Source organism: Pteronotus mesoamericanus, unplaced genomic scaffold (assembly GCF_021234165.1).
Source record: "Pteronotus mesoamericanus isolate MK-2021 breed Mesoamerican mustached bat unplaced genomic scaffold, CSHL_Meso_final scaffold_99, whole genome shotgun sequence".
NCBI lineage: Eukaryota > Metazoa > Chordata > Mammalia > Chiroptera > Mormoopidae > Pteronotus > Pteronotus mesoamericanus.
Genome location: NW_026555330.1, coordinates 2,739,934 through 2,753,093, shown reverse-complemented (window position 1 = coordinate 2,753,093; position 13,160 = coordinate 2,739,934). Strand labels below are relative to the sequence as shown.

Below are 13,160 nucleotides of genomic sequence, written 5' to 3'. Positions count from 1 at the left end.
TTGGCTTGGTGATCCGTAGATGACATGGCCTTCGATGTGTCCTGGTTTGCGGTGCACTCCTTCGGACTGGACAAGGCTCCCATCCTCCTGTCGTCCCTGGACCGGAAGGGGATTGTGAGCACAGCCCGGAGGGACTGGAAGAGCGGCCTCAGCCTGGAGCGCGTGAGCGTGCTGGAGTTCCTGCTCCAGGTGCACGGCTCCGAGGACCAGGATTTCGGCAACTACTACTGTTCCGTGACTCCCTGGGTGAAGTCGCCCACAGGTTCCTGGCAGAAGGAGGCAGAGATCTACTCCAAGCCCATCTTTATAACTGTGAAGATGGATGGTAAGAGCAACTTGCTAATTGTGCTCTAGGCCACAGCTGACGGAAGCCAGGCTTCCCCCGCTTGAGGAATGTGTCAGAACACGGCCTGGTTTTCTCTAGGCCTGGCCGAGGCCAGTACCAGAAAGAACACAGGCAGCCCTTGCTGTTTGCTCAGCTTTGGTATCGGATGCTGGAGGCACCACTGAGAAATGACTGTTAAGACCGCCTGCAAAGATTCAGTGCTTTTTATAAATTCTCTATAAACTCTCTGTGCCAGCCAGAGGCAGAGGGCGGAGTGGAGAGAGCAGGTTCAGGGCTCAGGCCAGGCGGCGAGTGGGTTCCTGCCCCTTTGCCCTCTTCGGGATTCTGCTTCTTGGGAAAGGGAGGCTCCTCCTGCTGTCAGGGTGGGCGGGGGTGCTCTCGGCCTTTTGGGCTCCCGCTGACCACCAGTGTAGCCTAAGGAGGTGGTCAGAGGGCCCCTCCCTGCCCTGCCCCCTGCAAGGGACGGTGATTCCTTGGTTAATGAGAAATGTCTTCTGCAAAAATTGTCAGAGTTAACGTTAATCGAAGAAAACTCCACAGAGAGAATTAAAATCCAGGTGCCTCTGAGCATTACGAGGCGCTTTGAGTTTGTTTCCCTGGTGATGTTGTCAGTCTTGGGGAGACCAGAACGTGACTCCCTGCTCTTGCGCAGATGATGGAGACCTTCAGATCCTTTATTCCCTCCCTTGGAAAACGGGATGATAACCTTTCCTCAGGCAGCTGTGAAAGTGCAGCCATGTTAAATGTCAGGCGCTTCCCACAGTGCCAGCCTCCCCCCAGGAGTGTGGGGACTTCCGGGGGGGCCCGGGGAAGCAGGAGTGGGGGCAGGGGACCCAAACAGCGCTTGTGCATTCCTGACACTGGCACCGTATTTGCATCTTAGAAATGCTTTCTTTGAAGTGGCTCCATATGAAAACCCAGATTTACCAAACAAGTGCGGGGGTGATTTTTCATTTCGCTCAATAATTTACTATAGTGTTACTTAAAATAGCCCCCTCATACACTTCAGTCGTTTGATGCATAGAATTGGTTTACGTACAGGTTGTGTTTTTTTTTTTTTCTTTTTAACGAGGCATCTGCTGCGGAGAGTGCGGCGCCCTTATACTGACTTTTAAAAAACAAGTCTCCTGCCAAAACCCTAAAAAGCAAATTGACATTCAAAGACATTGAGAAATCATTCTTCTGTTTTGTCCCCCATCTCCTCCCCGCACAGAGCTCTGTGGAGAGATGTTTGTTCACTTTTTGGACAAATAGGGCTGAGATGATGCTATCAAAAGGGCTGTGCTAGGTGCGGGAGACCAGACGCATGCGGTCTGAGCGCGCTGCGGGGAGAGGAGGCGGCGGCCTTGCCCGCAGCCGCTGCCCTGGCACTGCTAACCGGCTTCCCTTTGCTCTCCCCTCCCAGTGCTGAACGCCTTCAAGTACCCGCTGCTCATCGGGGTCGGCCTGTCCACCGTCGTCGGGCTCCTGTCCTGCCTCATCGGGTACTGCAGCTCCCACTGGTGTTGCAAGAAGGAGGTCCAGGAGACCAGGCGTGAGCGCCGCCGGCTCATGTCCATGGAGATGGACTAGGCGGGCGCCCAGCCGAGGCAACGACGGGGACAGTCTAGGAGTGATTTGGGCGAGAAGAGGACAGTGGTATTTTAACGTGAAGTGTGTGACACTAAAACCCAGTCCTCTCTAATCTCAGGTGGGACTCGGCGCTCTCTCCTCTGCATGTCCAGTTCTGAGCGCGGACACGTTTACCAGCACACAGCTTTTCTTCCCACGGCACTTTCTGAGGACAATCGAGTGTGTCTTTTCCCAACTGCGGCTTTTTAATGGTTAACCTCTGTCTAATTTTTTTCTCCTACTGGTTTATAGATCTCTGACGTGTGTGTGTTTATGGCTTTTGTCCTGAGGGATTGTGGTGAGGACGGGGTGATGGCATTCGGAGATCTCTGTCCTGGGTGAGAGCGGCTTCAGGGTCGGGGGCAGGTGCCCGGGGAGCGGCGCCCCGCTGCCCTCTGCGCCGGCCGAGACCACAGAGACCTGTGCCGGAGGTGAACTGTACCTTTTCCTGCTCTGCCCCATCCCCTGTTTTCAGGGGTTTAGACCACATTTGAATTCTAAACTTGCAGTCTGTAACTTCTTATCAGGCCCAAATGCATATTTTGGTTTTTGCCTCTCTTCCCCTTTCCATTTCTTTGCTCTTTGCTTTACGTGAGCGTGCTGGAATGGCAGCCCTGGAATCTAGAATTTGGCTCTCCACCGAGCACCTTATCTTGACACCTTAGCCTTAAGAATGAATATGAAGAAAACTACACAGCCACCTCTGTCCAGGGCAGTAAGAAGGTCCGCAAGGAAGAGGAGGTTGGGGACGTGGGAAGGAACGGACACTCCGATAGAGTGGAGGCCACTGGGCTCTGAGGGGCCCCAGGGAGAGCGGAAGGCGTATCCTGAGAGCTAGGTCTCTGCAGCCCCTGCCGGGAGGGTCAGTGGTGTGTCAGGAGGAAGAAGCCACCCCCGTCCCCCAATCCTGGCCTTTGCAGGAGGCAGAGGCCTTGGGCACCAAGGGATGGCCAGGAGGACGCGCAGAAACCCCACGTCCTTCACGGGCTGCGTGGTCTCCTTAACGTGAAGGACAGTTGCTGCTGGCGAGACTGGCTGAATCATGGAATCAGAAATTGCCTGGAAGAACCGTGCATTTCCTCTGACCTTTTCAGTCCTTCAGGCCTTTGTAAGATCCCCTGCAAGGGCTTAGTGAGAAAGGGTAGACTTTGTGGGGTTTGCTTTCTTATTAGGAACATGAAGGAAACCCAGCAAGTTATTGCCATGTGAACAGCCTACAAAGTAGCTCTGAGAGCAGTCTTTTTGGCCCGACTGCTCATCCCAGGAGTAGGACCACGGACCAAAAGAGATCTTCCGCTCCCTGAAGCGTCTGGCCAGCGGCATCGCGCTGGCCTTTCGGAAGCCTCCGGTGGGGCTCCCTGAGGCTCACAGGTGACTCATGCCCTACTTTGCACTCCTCTGTGCTGCTATTGTGGCTCTGAAGGATCTAACACTCCTCTGTCTTCCGAAGAGGAAAAAAAGACGCGTTTGTTTTGAGCAATAAAGTTATACAAAATGATGGCCATTCATGTACAGCTCTTTGTCGCAGTGGGCCGGACGAGCCAGACCCCTCCCCGCTCCCCAGCTCCCCTCCAGCTCCCTCACCCCGCGGCCCGCGATTCCGTCCGCACTCATCACCGAGTCCTCTGGAGGCAGACGCCCCCCTCAGTTCGTCCTTTTTGTTTTGCCCACCGAGGGGACCGCTCATGGGATAGGAACGGGACTCTGTGCTGGTGGCAGCAGCGCAGATGAATTCCAGGCACACATGAAACCCGGGAGTACAGGCGGCAGGGGTGCCCCAGCGGAGCCCGAGTGGCTAGAGGGAGGGGGGAGGCCTTGGTAGCACTAGAGTTGGGTGTTTTGCATGTGTCGCTGCCTGACTGCTCTCTCAGAGAAGGCGGGTCACAGGAGATTGTACAAACCGGAATTAAAGAGAACGCGCCCCAACAGGTGCTGTGTGAGGGGACGGCCAGTGCCCTTGAGCCCTGGCGCTGATCATGCTTACTAGAAGATTCCGGATTGTTGTAGCACAGGCCTTTCTTGGTAGGAGGAAAGGGTACTTAGCTTGGGACATGACCAGGTGGCCCCAGGTGTATGTGAAACCATGGATGGGTTCACACCAGACCCTTGATAGTAACAAAGATGATGGTGCTCACATACTGTACCTTATTCTTTCAAAGTGCTGTTGTAGTTCAAGGCTCGGGATGTGAAGGCATTGACCCCAACCCCACGCTCCACTCACTGGGCTGGCCAAACCGCCAGTCGCCCGCAGGCTAGCCAAAGGGGAAAATCCCAGGGTGTTGTACCAAGGACCTCATTCCTTCCAGGGACATGAGCTTGCCAGGGTGTATGTCCTTTTAAGGGTATGAGATACACTCTTACGTTGTACCAAATAGAGCCCCCACCAAGTGCTCTTCTGGGAGAGGATCTTGCCGGAAGCACTGGGCGAGTGGAGGGAGGACCTGGCCAGGATTCGCCTGGATGATGATGTACTTTTGAACAAAAAGAAACTTTATAAAATGTTAGGGTTTTTTCCTACTCATAAAAGTATCCCCAGAAAGAACCTAACCTGTGTTCGGAGAGGAGCCTCAAAATTACTTTCGATTGTTTACTTTATTATGTTTACATAAACTTTACACTTAAAAAAAATGCAGACTCTGACTTTTTATCAACTTCTCAGATTTTTCCCGGGACGGTGGAACTCTGACTCACCCACTTAATTTAGCTCTTAATTTAGAAAGTAAGATCTTAATTTAGAAATGTATTTATTTGTGTTTTTTCTCCCCTCCCATCGGCATGGCTTTCCGTGAGACCCTGGTGAAGGAGGCTCCTCCTGCGCAGGCCCCTGTCCGCCCCCCGCCCTCCCCTCACCCCGTGGCTCTTGCTTCTTGCTTTGCAGATGGCCTGCAGCCATGATCTTGTCACTGGCATCTGTGAGCCAAAGACTGAGCCTTTGTGGCAGGAATAATAAGCAATACTACACAACTGGCTACTTTCAGAAAACTTTTTTTTTAGCTTCACCGATGACAACAGAGGAAGAAGGGAACTGAGATTTGGGTAAGTTCTCTTCCACTGTTTGACCAGATTCTCAGTGATAAACATTGTGTGCAGATCACTAGGAGAAAAAAGTTGACTTTTTCTTTTGTAGCGTGGCACATAGGATCTGCCGAATTTTATGTAGACAAAGGAAGGGTCTTGTGTATTTTTTGTCCATATCCAATGTTATATGAACTAATTGTATTGTTTTATACTGTGACCACAAATATTATGCAATGCACCATTTGTTTTTTATTTCATTAAAGGAAGTTTAATTTAAATTGATATTGTGTGAGGAATGTGATATTGGCCTCTGTCACCCTTTTATCTCCTCTGCATGTGGGATTATGGCTAAATTCCAGCTGTAACTTTAGCACCTCCTGATCTCTTTGACTCCTATGACAGCATTGTAGATTTTTACTAAAGATGAAGGAAGAAATAGATTCCACCGGATCAATACTGAGATTCCCACTGAGCAGAAAGGTGAGGGCCGGACCTGATAGGTCTCTTGGTCTTTTCGTGAATTTTCATGACCTTAGAGGTCCCCTCCTGTCAGGAAAGGGAACTTCGCTGGTGTTCCTCTCTGCGGGTCAGGAAACTAACACCAAAGTTCTGTTGCCATATCATGACTGAAACAGTGTGGCTCTTCTAACTCATGACCCAGTCTGGAGCCAAACCCCTCCAGAAGGCGCTGGCCCCTTGTGATATAAAAACAGTGCTGTTCCCCCAGCCTCTGGCTTCGGGGGTTGGGGCAGGAAGGAGCATGGGGCGCCGCGACTTGCTGCTGGCCTCCCCCATGGACTTTCCTATGGGCCTCATTTGTGTTCTGGGCAGGGACCGCCTCAAGCCGTGAGGTCTGAGTCCTGATTGCTAGCCTTGTGTGGGGAAGGGCGCCGTTCCAGGCACGGAGAAGGTACTGGCGGTTCGTAAACGCACAGTGAGCGCTCCGCTGCGGGAAAGTGCCCGTCACTGCACGCAGTCCGGGAGGGCTCTGCCCGCGTGAGAACGCCAGCATGGCTGGAGCTGGTCTGTAGGAGTCCCCACGTGCCACTGAACCTGTTCCTGCCTCGGCATAACTGAAAAACAAAACCGTGTCCACTGTGTGCCCAGGCATTGTGCTAAGGTAGGGAACCTGCCACCTACTTTCCCTTAGGGCTTGACGTACACTGTTTGCCTAAATCTCTTTCCATCTGGCTCATCCTTCTCCAGGTTGCCGGAGCCTGCTCTGCCCCTCTTGGCGTAAATGCGGACCCCCCTGACTGATGCTCTGGTAGTCTGAAGGTGTCCTGAGGAGAGGGACCGTTCAACGCTGTGGCGCTGGTGCCTAATTGTGACAATAGTTAACCCTGGGAGTCATTCATATGATGTGCTTCGCACTTGGACAAGTGCAAGTCACCTCTAGGTGGCAAGAGCAGAAGCTCTCTTGCCTGCTCTCCATGGCACGCAGTTTTAAAATACAGGTTTTATTATTCTATAGGTATGACAGGGCCTGCAGAACAGCAGATGGCTGCCCTTGAAAAGATAGTTCGATTTACTCACAGATCTCAAGAGGAGGGCCACATGGGGAAGCACCAGGGTCTGGCCAGAGCGGAGGGAGTGAGGGAAAAGCGTGGGCAACAACAGCTTTGACTGTGGTCTTCACGGGAAGGAGCAAGCATCGGTAAGCAGACAGGATTGACCCATTTGGATACTTGCAGCTGGCTTTGAGGTCCAGGGGTGGTCCCTTATTATCTGGTCCTTATTCCTGGGGTGATTTGAGCAGGAGACAGTGGTCCTGAGTATGTGAGCCCAATGGAGGAGAGGAAGGAGGTATGGGCTCTGGATTGGTTGGTCTGCACTTGAAAGGCACATTCACGGGTAAATCATTTTCTTTCTCTAGGACCTGGCTAGCCTGGGAGGGGCAGTCTCTCTAGAGTCAGCAATGCCATAGATGTCAAAGGAACAAAAAACAGAAAATAAATTGACATGACTAATACACTCCCTGCTTGGGATCTATGTACCACTCAGCTACACCTAGATGGCTCAGCTCCTTTCAGGGAGGGGACGCTCACCTCAGTCTTCTCTCTTCTGTTTATTCTCCAACCTATTTGTCAACAGTACTGGTTACTGTGGTCACATAGACTCATTGAGTAGTAGATACACCACTGAAATATGAGTGCCAAAGAAAGAGGTATTGATAAAAGTATGATGAATTCTCTGGAAAGACTCAATAAGGGCAAATTGCTTTTTTAAAAACGCTGTCGATTTAGGTCCAGGCAAAGGAACTATAAAAGGTCAAGGGGGCGCACATTACAAAAACATGAAAGGATTCTGTACTCCATTGGCTTCATAAATATTTTTTTAAATTCTTCATTTTAAAGAAATCAAGCCTGAAAATTGTAGGAAGACATTATAGGTTTGATTTAGGCAAAAACATGGTAGGAAACTCCAGGCAACAGACCTGCACTCAAAGGAAAATCTGGGCTTGTGGTGAATGAGTTTGTGTGTATATGGTTGATGTGCAGATAAAAATGTTAACATATATAGGAGTGTTTTTATAATTCCCAACTTACCTGACATTTTCTGTTCATGGATCAACTAACAGCTCTTAATTTTGTCAGTCAGTGGAGTTTCTGCCATTATTGTTCCCATTCTTTTAGATGACAAAATTGAGATTTAAAGAAATTAAATAATTTTCTCACGATTTGAAACTGGATCTGATTCTGAAGTCTATAAATGCTCTAAATCACTACACAGCCACAGGAAATGAATATCTTAGGCATTCAGTATTTCTTAAATAAGGCATATGAGTAAGAACTGGGCCCTGCCCTTAAGAAATTTATGATCTTACTGGAGAGGGAGGCCTGTAAATAAATCGTTTTATTACATATAATAAGTGAAATTGTAGATGTTCACTGCCATAGCATAGAGAAGGGAGCGGTGAACCCTACCTAAGGCATCAAGAAAAGTCTCACATAGGAGATGCAAACCTAGATTTTAAAATGTTTAAAAGAATGGGCATTTACTGGTAGGGATGGGGCAAGGTTCTATGCAAAGTACATAGCATTGGCGAAGTTGAAGAGGGAAATGATGGTAGGACACATTCAGAGAAATAGTGATTATGTGTCTGGAGGGTGAGGTGGTGGGAGATTTTCGTAGGACCAGGTTGTCAAGGTCAAGTCTAAGAGTTTGGACTTGATCCTCTAGAAGTATCGGGGGAGCCATTGAAAAACTAATCAGGAGAGTGCATGGCTATGTTTGCATTTTAAATTAGGCTGGCAGCTGGGGAGGTGGGGGGGGCAAGGCCGCCAGATGAATCCAACTTCATTCGTCTGGGTGAAAAACCGTACTCAGCAACGGGTAGAAGAAATTCATAACGGGCATACCTCGGAGATATTCCAGGTTCGGTTCCAGACCACCCAATACAGTGAATATTGCAATAAAGTGAGTCATCATCTTTTTGCTGGTAGAGGGTCTTGCTTTCATTTGCATTTCATTGCATATGTAAAGAATGCAATGTCTGTGAAGTACAATAAGCAAAGCACAATAAAACAAGGTGTGCCTGCAAAGATTTTAGGAAGAACTGATAGAATTTTATAACTGGATGTGGAGTGTGGAGCCAGCCTTGGGGCTGGGTGGATGCTGGTGCCTTCAACCACAGTGGGCAATGCCAGTGAGAGAGAAGTCGCCATTTCAGCCAGCAACCCGGGCCCAAGTTTCCTGCGGGGCCTTCAAGGGGAGATGTTCAGCCCCAGCTACATAATTGGTCTGGAGCTTTAGGGAGAGGCTGGGGTTGGAGTCACTGATGTATTTGTGATTGTGTACGGACAAGGGACGAGAGGAGCAAAGGACTGAAGACAGAGCCCTGGAGAAGACAGTGTCAGGGGCTGGGCTGCTGACAGGTTAATGGGACCTTAAGCATCCTCCCTGTTTATGCCCAAGTCGTGACTTTTATTGTAAGAATAAAATGTTGACGTACTATCTCCAGGGGAAATGGGCCCTTCTCCCTGCGAGACCAGTACTGTTAGTATTCAACTTTTGATGTATAGCTAGCTAGCTGTTCCTTCAGGGAGAACTGGCCCTTGTCCCAGAAGGACCTGTTAGTTAACTGAGTCACGCAAGGCTCTTGGCATATAGTCACCTTTGTCTAAGAACTATGGAAGCATAGCCCCAAAGTGAGACTGTGGAATCCCACCCGAGAGGAGGACGCGTCACTCGGAACGTTTCCCAGTCGGACCCCGAAGTCTGTGTGCGGGATTCCCCGGTGTCTGTGTTCGGGTGTTGGTGAATGCAGTCTGGTGAGATCTGCTCTTGATTTCTTGCTTTCACTTTGCTTTCTCTTAATAAAGTACTCAGTTATTTTTATTTCGATCTGGGGTCTTTATTGTTCGTGAACCTGAACCTCCAGATTAAGGGGCCACTGTCTCATACATGCCCCTTAATGGCGTAGCTGCAGGCAGGACCCGGCGGGGAGGAGACTGAGGGGGCAGTTCTGAAGGGGTGAGGGAAGGGCCTGGGGAGAGTGGGATCGGAAGAGGAAGGAAAGAGTTCGAAGCAGGTTTTCCAGTGGCCGGTGATGCCTCGTGTCACAGAAAGACTGAGTCTAGAGAAAGTTGTGTTCACTGTTGTGACCCTGGAGACTTGGGTGGGGCCAAGCCCAACTGCAGTGCGTGAAAGTGCCAGAGAGTGAGGAATCAGCCAGTACAGGACACTGGGGAACGGAAGCTGGGAGAGGGGAGGGGAACGGAGGTGGTTTAAAACTAGGGTAAAGGGTGCCTATTTAGTAGGGTAGGAGGCACCTGAGCTGCTGCTTGGGCTCAGGAAGCCATGAATGGGCGTCTCTATCTAAGAGGGTGGGAGGGACCTCGAGCCCAGGTAAAGGGAGCTTCCTTTCTCTCTTCAAGGCCTGTTCTGAGCCCCACTGCTTTTCTTGTTCTTAATCAGATCTGGTTGTCAGTTAATCCCTGAGAGGGAACTGAAGGAAAAGCCCTTCCCAAGGGGGTGTTTGGAAATGGCAGTGGGCCTCGGAATCCTGGGTGTGGCTCTCTCCTCTGCTACCATCCCATCCCCCACTCCTGGTCCCCACCACATCCCTGGCCCTGGCCTTCGCCTCTGCCCTGCCCGTAGGACTCTGGTTCCGGCTTTCCCCCTACAGGTCGGAGGAGTTGCCACCCACCTCAAGAAGCTGCTGAGCCTTGGTTAACTGAGCATCAGCTCCTGGTGAATGAAGCTGGGTCAGTGGGAAGTAAGGGACCTGGGCATTGTTCTCCATCACGGGGCCCAAGTCACAACGGGGCCCACTCGAGCCCTCAGTTTCTCTCTCTGTTCTTTGAGGGAGTTGACAGAGGTCACTTGATCCCTTCCAGTAGTGTCACTGTTTGGTGTGCCATGTGTGTAGACATGAGGTTCAGCCCATATGCATTGGCAAGTCCCAAGCCTGTGGCGCAACCAGGACTCTGACCTGAAGTACAAGCGCTCAAGTCAGGAAAGGAGCAAAAGCATGATCAGCTCCCTGCTGGCACATTCCGTCTTCAGAGAGTCATGAATGGCAGGCTGGAAGGTAGAATAGAAAACACCGGCTCAAAGTAAGAAGGAGCCTTAGCATTCAGGCATTCCCTAGCCGTACACTCTTGGCTAGGTGAGTGGAGTCCTCTGAGGCTCAGTTTCCTCGTCTACAGAGTGGGATTAGCAATACCTGTCACATCGAAATGTGAGTAATCCTATACAACTGCACATGTAAAAGGTCCCTGTTTAAATATTTCTTGGGCCTACATTCTTAGGGTAGGAAAGCAAAATAGGTGCAGATTCTATGATTCTATGGAATTAATATTAGAGCATGTCATCTGAAAAAAATAAAAACATCTCTTTTCATTGATCTTCTGAGACCTGGGATAGGATTTTTCTTTTTCTATAGCACCTTCCTGTGTTGCTTTGTCTAGAACGGGCCCCCTTCCTCCATCTGAAGCAAGAACTACATTCCTTTCAACTGATACAATTGCAGTGCAGTGACTGATTCCCAACGTAGTAGAAAACTCTTTCTTGCTGGCTCTATCTTTTCTTTCTCCTTTTTTTTTTAAACAACAGAAAGCTGCTTTTTCCCCCCAGAAAAAAAATGACATCACTCCGTGAATGTTAAATTCTGGCAGAAATGGAGTCACTAAAATGGAAACAAAAAAATGGCAACAGCCAGGAATGAGAAATTGCACAGTATTTACTTGGTTGTATGTATTTCAGGAATGCAGGGTACTCTGTATTATCGGCAACGATTATCTCTGCGGTCACTGCCAATTTCTAAAATAATTCTCTTTTCAGTGCATTTGGCAGATTGATTGCATTGATAGCCCCAGTTATTTATCACTCCTTTTGCAGTTCCCTTCCCTGAAGAGATAGAGTCTGTTAAGCCGTCTCTTGCATTTGGACTTAGCCATGTGACTTGCTCTGATCTGTGAGGTGTTAAAGTACTGATGTGTTTCCCCTAATTCTTTTGGGCCCCGAACGCCATGAAAATGTGCCCAGGCTACTGTGCCAGAGGGATGTGAGGGGGATCCAAGCCAAGGCCATCCTAGACCATCAGGCTCCTACCAGCAGATGCATAGGCTTACAAACAAAAACAAATGTTTGCTGCTCTATACCACTGAAGTTTTTGTGGTTGGTTGTTACACAGCAATAACTAACTGAGACAGTGCATTTGCCTAAAATTTGGGTGCCTGGGGGAGACCCCTGACTTCACCTGAAATGGTGAACAAATTCTTGTACTTCAGGCCATGTCGATGTTATAGTTAGCAATCTAGAGAGGTAGTTTGAAATCTCCATTCTAGGTAAACTGCCCTTTAATTGTTCCCTAAATACAGCCTTCACACCTCTGCCCCTCTTTCTCTGTATGTAATTTTTCTTCCTACTAAAATGTCCTTCGCCCTCTCTTCCCTGCCTGTTTAAATTACCCCAGGTCTCTGAGGACCTACCTAAAGCCAGCCTTTTCTGAATGCCCTGTGGCTGCCCTCCACGTGCAGTAATCTCTCCAGCTATTAATTCACAAGGTATTTCTTCTCAGAACCATAGGTTGGATACCTAACATGCTCCTTATATGGCTACTGTTTCTTATCTACAGTTGTTTACTGAACTAGAGTCCAAGTTCCTGGTGGACAGGGCCCATCTTCCCCTTTTTTTATGCCCCAACCCTTTTCCCCATGGCCCTTAAGTTAGATACTCTCTTTTCTGCCTTCAAATATCCATATCCCTTTAGTTGTATTTAATACCTTTTAGGGGACCTCAGCTAATTTCCCTTGTGTGATAGCTGGTCATGTTTGTACTTCTTTTCCGCTCACCTGCCCCGTGCTTCACCATCACAGACAGAGGTTCCTAAGACCAGAAGCCCCACTTTAATTCCATGTGCATCTCTAGCACCCGGCAAGGTGCCGATCCTACAGCAGGTGCCCCAGTGAGTATTTGGTTACTTCTTCATCTGTCTCCTCTGACTTTTTGTTAAATGCCCTAATTCAGGCCCTCATCATTGCTCATACAGAAAACTGCAAAAAAGCTTGCAAGGGGCCCTCTCTCCCTCCCTTGTCTTTCAGTCAGTTAGCAATACACAACATGGAATTCAGTTTTACAGGAAAATCTAACCAGACCATTCTGCTTCACAACAAAACAAACAAAAAAACCTTGTTAATAGTACCCCCTCTTTCTGTGGGGTAAAAGCCAAGCCCTTAGTGCCCACGGCCCACTAAGATCTGCCCAGCCTACCTCTACAGGCCCTTGCCTTCACGCCAGCCTCCACCTCTACTCCAACGGCGCGGCACAACTAGTGTGATACCCATCGCGCTAAACCACTTCTCCCCAACTGTACCTGGCCCCTTCCTCCCGAGTTTCATTTGACCCAGCCCAGCCCATCCTGCCCACCCCTCCTGCCTGCCAACCTCCCCACTTCCCTTTCAGTTCCAAATGGATCATTGTGCTTTCAAGGTGGCATTCTGACTGTCTGATGAAGTGGAAGTTTCCTGAGAACCAAGACTGAATTGCTAAGACATTTGTAGGTGCACAGCTTACCACAGCACTCAGAAGATAGAAGTACTAACAATTGTTGGGTGGCCGGAAGGAGCCAGGGATTGCGTGAAGCAGACCAGTTTGTTATTGACCTGTCTGAACGTAGGCTTGACCTAGGGAACTAATGTCCTCAGTGAGCTCAGCCCTTGTCTTCCAGGACTAGAAT

At 49.5% G+C, this 13,160-nt stretch overlaps 1 protein-coding gene across 1 annotated transcript in view; it reads left to right on the top strand.

The window, feature by feature from the left end:
* PTGFRN (prostaglandin F2 receptor inhibitor) overlaps window positions 1–3,745 on the top strand; it is a 72,226-nt gene extending 68,481 nt beyond the window's left edge. The window contains exons 8-9 of the mRNA XM_054564704.1: window positions 20–325; window positions 1,752–3,745. Of these exons, the coding sequence (XP_054420679.1) occupies window positions 20–325; window positions 1,752–1,918 (473 nt within the window). The 3' untranslated portion in view covers window positions 1,919–3,745. The remainder of the gene's footprint in view (window positions 1–19; window positions 326–1,751) is intronic.
* The last annotated feature ends 9,415 nt before the right edge of the window (window positions 3,746–13,160 follow it).